The following is a 6893-nucleotide window of genomic DNA, read 5'->3' as shown; positions in this document are numbered from 1 at the left end:
GCTTCAGGTCTCTGCCTTGTTTTCTTCTTATTCATAGGGTTACAAAAGATTTGCACCTTTCTGAACAAATCCCAAACAAAATTTGAGGTAATACTTGTTCTTCTTTTTCTTTTTAATGCAGTTTAATTGATAAAAACAAAATTGAGTTGGGGTAGCGGGGTGAGGCAAAGATTTTTCTGGAAGTAAAATCTGGCCCTTTGGATTTCAGTGTCTGGAAACTATCATGTGGCACCTTGAAAATACAATACTGCTGCATCTACTTGTTCATTTCTACATCCCAACAAAATGTGTGTTTTCAGACAACCTGTAACAAGCTGTTTTCTGGTCTAAAATTCTCATTGCAATCCATCTGCTACTGGCAACTACTTTTTTCTAATGTAAAAGTGTGAAGTAGAAAACTTTAGAACATGTGAACACCAATTCATGGCTCTTCTCAAATTCAATAGCACCCCACAAATCATGTCGCCTTCCAAAAATCCAAAGGATACGTACCATCAACGCTTGTATTCCTTTGATATTCTATTAGTTAATTGTTAGCTTTAATCAATCATGGCTAAGATTAGATTAAAAAAATGTTAATAACTTTACCACAACATCCGTGAATTCTATAATTTTTATTATTATGATTAATAGTGTTTTTTCTTCAGGTTTTCCTAAGACCTTTACTAGCCACTGAAGATGTAAGCCAACACATTGGTAGGCCGAATGAGTGTGATGATAGAATGATATATCACTCAAATTATGAATTCTTTTTTTCCTTTTTTGTTTTGGTTTCTTTCTTTAATTTCCAAACATGTGCTGTGAGATTTGTTTTAGCTACTTTCTACAAGACTAAATAATAATATTGGGATCACAGTATGACCTAGCTATGATGTGATTTATGTGGCACAATTTGTTCAATCGACATTAAAGTTCTTTTTTTTTTTTACTCACCTTTTTGAAAGCTCTTTCTTTGTAGGTAGGATTATCAATTTAGATTATCATGTCATAAGTTTTTGTGTAACCTACAGTGAAATTAGTCTAAACTTTTAACAATTTAAACTTATAAAAAAATTTCATAAAATAAAAAATAAATAATCACATTTGAAGAAAAGAAGTCTCAAACTCAAGGTCTAAATTCCGGTCATTTTTCTTTATGTTGTGAACTATGCCATAACATTCTTTTGTTCATAAAGGGCGAAAAGAAAAATAAAAAAGGGAACCCAAGTTGGGGTATAGGAACATGAGAATTTGGTGGAATGAAAGATGGGGGCATGTGAACTAGTGTGGCCATTCATGGGCAAGAGGTGAACTGAATATATAGAAGAGAAGGGTAGCTGCCTGCCTCAATGTGAGTGAATACCCCACATAATGCCTTGGCAATGGCATTGTTAGTTGTTTCCATCGAACATTCTCCTCGGCAACACAATGTGGTGACCCGTGAGGTGATAATATATATAAACTAGTGCTACACCACTCAAAGTCTAAATGAGAATCCTTTTTCTTTTCTTTTTTTATCTTTTTGAAGTAACAGTTTTTACACTTTATTTGTATTTTATTGCGAGACACTCTTGTAAAATAATAGATAGTTTTATAATATATTTGTTATGCTCATATTATTTATAAAAATAATTAGAGACATGTTTCTTCTGTTTAATAATTAATTTTTTTTATTACTTTTATTCTTTCATAAAGACCGAAAGAGACGATCTAATAATGACTATTTAGTTATGTGAAATCGAAGCTATTTTCTAGACAATTCTTCTTCGAAAATAGAAAAAGCAAGAGTTTCATATTTGGTTAATATAATATTTTAAAATTGAAAAGTAAATAAATATTTTTTAAATTTCTATACTTATTTTTGATTGTAGAAAATATTATTTTAATATTTTATATTAAAAGAATATGGAGCCATATATTCATGGATACCACTAGTAATCTTTACTATGTTTATCTACACTAACACATATTTCTGTTTCTTAGTGGCTCTTATCTTAAATTTCTAATTTTTCTTTTTTTTTTTCCAAATGGAATAAGAAATTAGGAAAACTTGGAAGTAAAGAAAAAAAAAACTGAAAATTGAACATGAAAATAATTCTCTAGAAGTAGACAACCCTTAAGCATCATGTTATTGTTAAAAATTAAAAAATGAGAAAGGGAGTGAAATTAAAAGAAAATAAAGAAAGAAGAAAAAGACCCTTCAGCAAGTTAATTATTGGGCAGAGATATGATGAAAGCAGGGGTCCCGTGATTTCCAACATTCAAGAAAATTGCCCTATAATTTGCCAAAGGAAGAAGTTCCAATTTCCCCCTAATTTTTTCTCCAAAAGTCACTGTGATACTTCATGTTTTTTTTGGTCTAATCATATCCCTATCTTGTCTAAAAAGCAGCATATGAGCCCTTCAATTGATCACAAGAGGCATGTTTGTTGGCCTTGAAGTCCGCTTACAAATGCCAGCAGACCCAAAACTAAAAAGAATTGAGTCCTCACTCTCTGTTCTCTCCGCCACTCATTCTCTATTTCTATTTTCTCTTTAATCTTTACACAATTATTTTTTTTTCTCACTTTTCCAAGACCAAAGATTTTAAACAAAATATGGGCATGATTGAAAAATAAAAAAGACGAAGTGCTAAAGTGATTTTCCGGGTAAATAAGAGGGACAAAATAGACAATAAAAAATAATTTTTATGATTTTGGTGCAATGTGGGCTACCTTTTTGAGTTTGAAATCTGTTATTGGCTGATCATTGCTTTCAATTTTATTGTCTATCACAGTCAAGGACATATAACCATATTGTTAATAAGCGCTTGAATTATGAATCACAGGTTGCTCATTTGAAGAAAACAGAGCACCTATTCTCTATAATTATCTGTTTCTGTATTATTTAAAGCCAATGCTGAAATTGGAATCTCATCAATTATAATCTTAATTTTTAATACTAGGTCCATCATTTTAAATTGGATAGCTATCCCAAACTATAATGATTTATATATTTATTGCAAAACAACCATATTCATTGACTACATATCTGAAAAAAATAATTAACGAAAAAATCAGAAAAAAATAATTAGAAATGACAAGTTATTTTGTCCCGTAGGTAAATATATAATCCAATCCCATTATCCAATCTAAATGGGATGTGAAATATATATCTCACTGCTAGTGATGAGGCGGGAACGGATTTAAACCACTCTGTCTCGTCCCGGCCTCAAATTATATTCAAATTTTTTAAAAATATATTAAATATTATTTAGATTTAGACTTTATTCTTCAATTATACTCAATAATAATTAAAATATTAAATTAAATATATTGTAAAATTAATAAAAATATGTTTTTAGCATAAAAATATATAAGATAAATATAATAAATATTATACGAATATGATTTGATCCCACTTCAAAAAATATTCTTTTACCCGGCGGGGATGGAAACGGTGAAACCCGTCCATTGCCATTCCTAGAAGTGATTGCAAACAACAGTAATAGTATCTATGGGGATAACTAAGTGGGCTGCAAAGTCATTTTTATGCACGAATGAGAAATTGGATTATCTTCTAATTTTATAGATCATACTGAATAATGAAGTTTAATTGGGTTGCTGATGCTGCATGCAATTTCTAGCTATTCTATAGAGCCACATCCCTCTAATTTCTTTTTAATTTATTTTTTCAGAAGGTTCTTGGTCTTGAAATTATATCCCCATTTCTATTAAAACTACTTTATTACAATACCAAGAAGAAAGAATATATAAAAACCTTCCGTGATACAATGAACCATAGAATGGATCTCCCAAGGAGTTGGTTGCAATTGTTTAAGACATTACACAAAATACAATTATCAGTTTCAGAAATAAATAGGCTGAGTGATAGAAATTTATTGGGTAGATTAGAAAATATTTGATTTTTGTTGATTTTGTTCAAAATCTATTTTCGACATAATTAAAAAGAAAAAAAAAAAGTTAGAAGGAGGATTAAAATTCTGTAGATGGTTCCACGCTTTTGTGGGGTGGCTTTAAGAATTGAGATTATGAATTTGTGATTCTCATGAGTAATTGAGTGGGGGCAAACCCATCGCCACGTGCAAGCACCATATCACTGTATGTTGGATGACCTTTTTTCGATTATGGAATTTTTCTTTTTTATAGTCTACATATATATTTTTGTTTATATATATATATTAGTTCTTATTAAATGCAAAATGAAATATATATATTTTTTATTTTAATTTTATTTTCATATATTTTGATATATATTTAGAATATTTTTTATATATTACAATATATATTTTAAAACACATATTGTTATATCATCAAAACACATTATTAATATAAAAAAAATATAATATCATTCGTTTGATGAATACTAAATATAAAATATAAAATATAAAATAATAAGTCTATCTAATTTGGTTGACTTCATAGTAATACAAGCTAAATATAATATTTTTTTAGTATTTTTTATATATATTTTTAATATTTTATTTTAAACAAAATTATAATAAGAGATTTTATAATAATGTAAATTAAAATAAATAAATTTTATACTTTTAATATTTTTTTGATGAAATTTTAAAAAATAAAAATTATATAAAATAAAAACTGATTTCAAAATAATATAAATTAAAAATAAAATTCTTTTTATATCTTTTAAATATATTTTTAATATCTTTTCTAGAATAAAATTTTAAAATAAAAATTCACAGTAATATAAATAAAAATAATTTTTTTTTAAAAATATTTTTATAGGTATGTTTTTAGTTATTTTTTTGACAAAATTCTGAAAAAAAAATTATATAAATAAAAAAATTTAAAAAAAAGAATAATAAAAAAGACTCTATTTTACCATAAAAGAAAACTTTTTCAGAAAGAATTGTAGCCGTGAAATTTCTTCTAAATTCTTTAGGACAGTTTTAATGAAAGAATACATACACATAATCTAAAGGTAATTACTTGCTGTTTATAAAATGGTTTGTCATCTCTATGCTGAATTATCAGACTAACTATAATATATTAATTACATATAATCATAAAATTGTAAAATGCTTTGCTTAAAAATATATAACATGTGGCCTCCATCAATTGGTGAAAGTAATTTTAAACCATCCATGAAATCAAAGCTCAAAAACCATTTTCATACGTGTTACCCATTATGTCCAAAAGCATGTAATGTCTGTGCACTCATTGGTTAAGATAATTGGATTCTCCAAACTTTCCTCTATATATCAACCTTAGTACTCTTCCTCCTATACTGACTCCTACACTTCTGCGCTCTCTCCAATCCCTAATTTTGTGCACAACTTCACACAAAAAGGAAAAAAAAAAGAAAAAAGAAAAAGAGCAGTCATGGCTCTCTCACGTGCCATGCTCATGACAACCCTAATGCTTGGTCTCTTAGCATCTTCCACCATTGCTCAAGGCCCAACAATGCCACCGTCGATGCCACCGACGACCTCTGCATCACCACCAGCAGCCACTGCTGCACCATCACCAATGGTGTCCGCCCCACCACCCGCCGCCAGGACACCTCCACCCGCCGCCACCCCAATGTCACCACCACCAACGATGTCTTCTCCTTCTCCATCAATGAGCCCCACAATGAGCCCACCACCAACAATGTCCCCAACAATGCCTCCAACTTCAAGCGCAACACCACCATCAATGGCACCTGAATCATCACCGCCTGAAATGGGTTCTCCTCCGGAACCGGCAGGACCTGCTCCTACTCCGGGTGGCATGTCACCTCCTTCTCCTGCAATGGTCCCATCTACACCTCCAGTCTCTACGACGCCAGATTCAGGAGCTTTCGTTCTTGGAAGCAGCATGGCAGCCTTGTTATCGTTTCTTGGAGGAGTTGCAGTACTATTTGCCTAAATACCCTATATCCATGGTCATCATTCGACCCTACAGACCCTTTTAGTTTAATGTAGATTAAGATATTTATTTGTGTATTCATTTTTTGTTTTTACCCTTTTCTTGTTTCTTTCATCTTCTTCTTCTTTTGGTTGATTCTTGGAGCTGAATTTGTGATAGGGCGAGGATGTTTTGGAGATTTAATTGGATATGTTACAGCTCTTGTGTAGCATCTTGACTTTAGCTGAATAAGGGAGACTGTGATTCTTGCTTGTGTTTTATTTGCTTATCTTTTCTATATTTATTGATCCCCATGACGTTTGTTGACACATAACTTAAATGTCTATCATAGCATGAGGTTTCATTTCATTTTATTGCACTCTGTTAGCTCAAAACAAACAAAATAACTTGCTTCTTTTTTATGTTTAAAAACTAAAATGGTCAGTGATTACTTTAAAACCAGTAACTAAATTACAAATTTAAGTTCAATCATAGTTATCATTTCTTGCTTGTTTATGTTAGATAAATCTGACATTAAGACATGCCTTATCAATTCCAATTAACTGGGGGAAGAAAAGTAACAAGTGGATGCTTGAAGGAGGTAGATGGAAGACTAGTGAAAAAGAAGAAGAAGAAGAAGAAGAAGAAGAGGAGAGAGTGTGAATGGTGGTGGGGAAGGGGAAGGGGAAGATGAGGAATGAAAAAGTTAGGTGCTAGCTGTTAAGGTAGAAGTATGTGGTGGTGAATAGCTTTTGGAAATGGGGAGGTGTCATTTGGATTTTTATTTGAGAGAGAGAGAAAGGTAAAGGAAATGGGTTTCTTTTGTACTAGTGGTAGAAGCATATAAGGTAGAGAGTATGGTTGGTGGTGGTGGGGATGTATATTATCTTGAGACAAATGAATATAAGTAGGAAAGTGATGTGCACATGGTGTTTTAGCCCCACAAAAGATGTATGGAAATGGAGTGAGAGAAAGAGAGATATGAATAGAGGAAGAGATTTTTTTTTAGTGGGATGCATACAGTATCTTATTTTAATTTCATTTTTATAAGATTTTAAATAT

At 30.8% G+C, this 6893-nt stretch overlaps 1 protein-coding gene across 1 annotated transcript; it reads left to right on the top strand.

Annotated features, from left to right (window-relative positions):
- The first annotated feature begins 5198 nt into the window (after positions 1-5198).
- Positions 5199-6112, top strand: LOC125370205 (proline-rich receptor-like protein kinase PERK2). Its single transcript, XM_048375052.1, has one exon. It carries the CDS (start codon positions 5325-5327, stop codon positions 5850-5852), a length of 528 nt encoding a protein of 175 aa, XP_048231009.1. The 5' UTR covers positions 5199-5324; the 3' UTR covers positions 5853-6112.
- Positions 6113-6893: the final 781 nt, after the last annotated feature.

Source organism: Ricinus communis, chromosome 5 (genome assembly GCF_019578655.1).
Source record: "Ricinus communis isolate WT05 ecotype wild-type chromosome 5, ASM1957865v1, whole genome shotgun sequence".
NCBI classification, from domain to species: domain Eukaryota; kingdom Viridiplantae; phylum Streptophyta; class Magnoliopsida; order Malpighiales; family Euphorbiaceae; genus Ricinus; species Ricinus communis.
The sequence above is the reverse complement of the archived record's forward strand: the minus strand, read 5'-3'. Positions and strand labels throughout refer to the sequence as shown.

Coding starts and splice junctions, on each gene's coding strand:
- LOC125370205 (XM_048375052.1), top strand. CDS start 5,325: ATGGCTCTCTCACGTGCCATGCTCATGACAACCCTAATGCTTGGTCTC.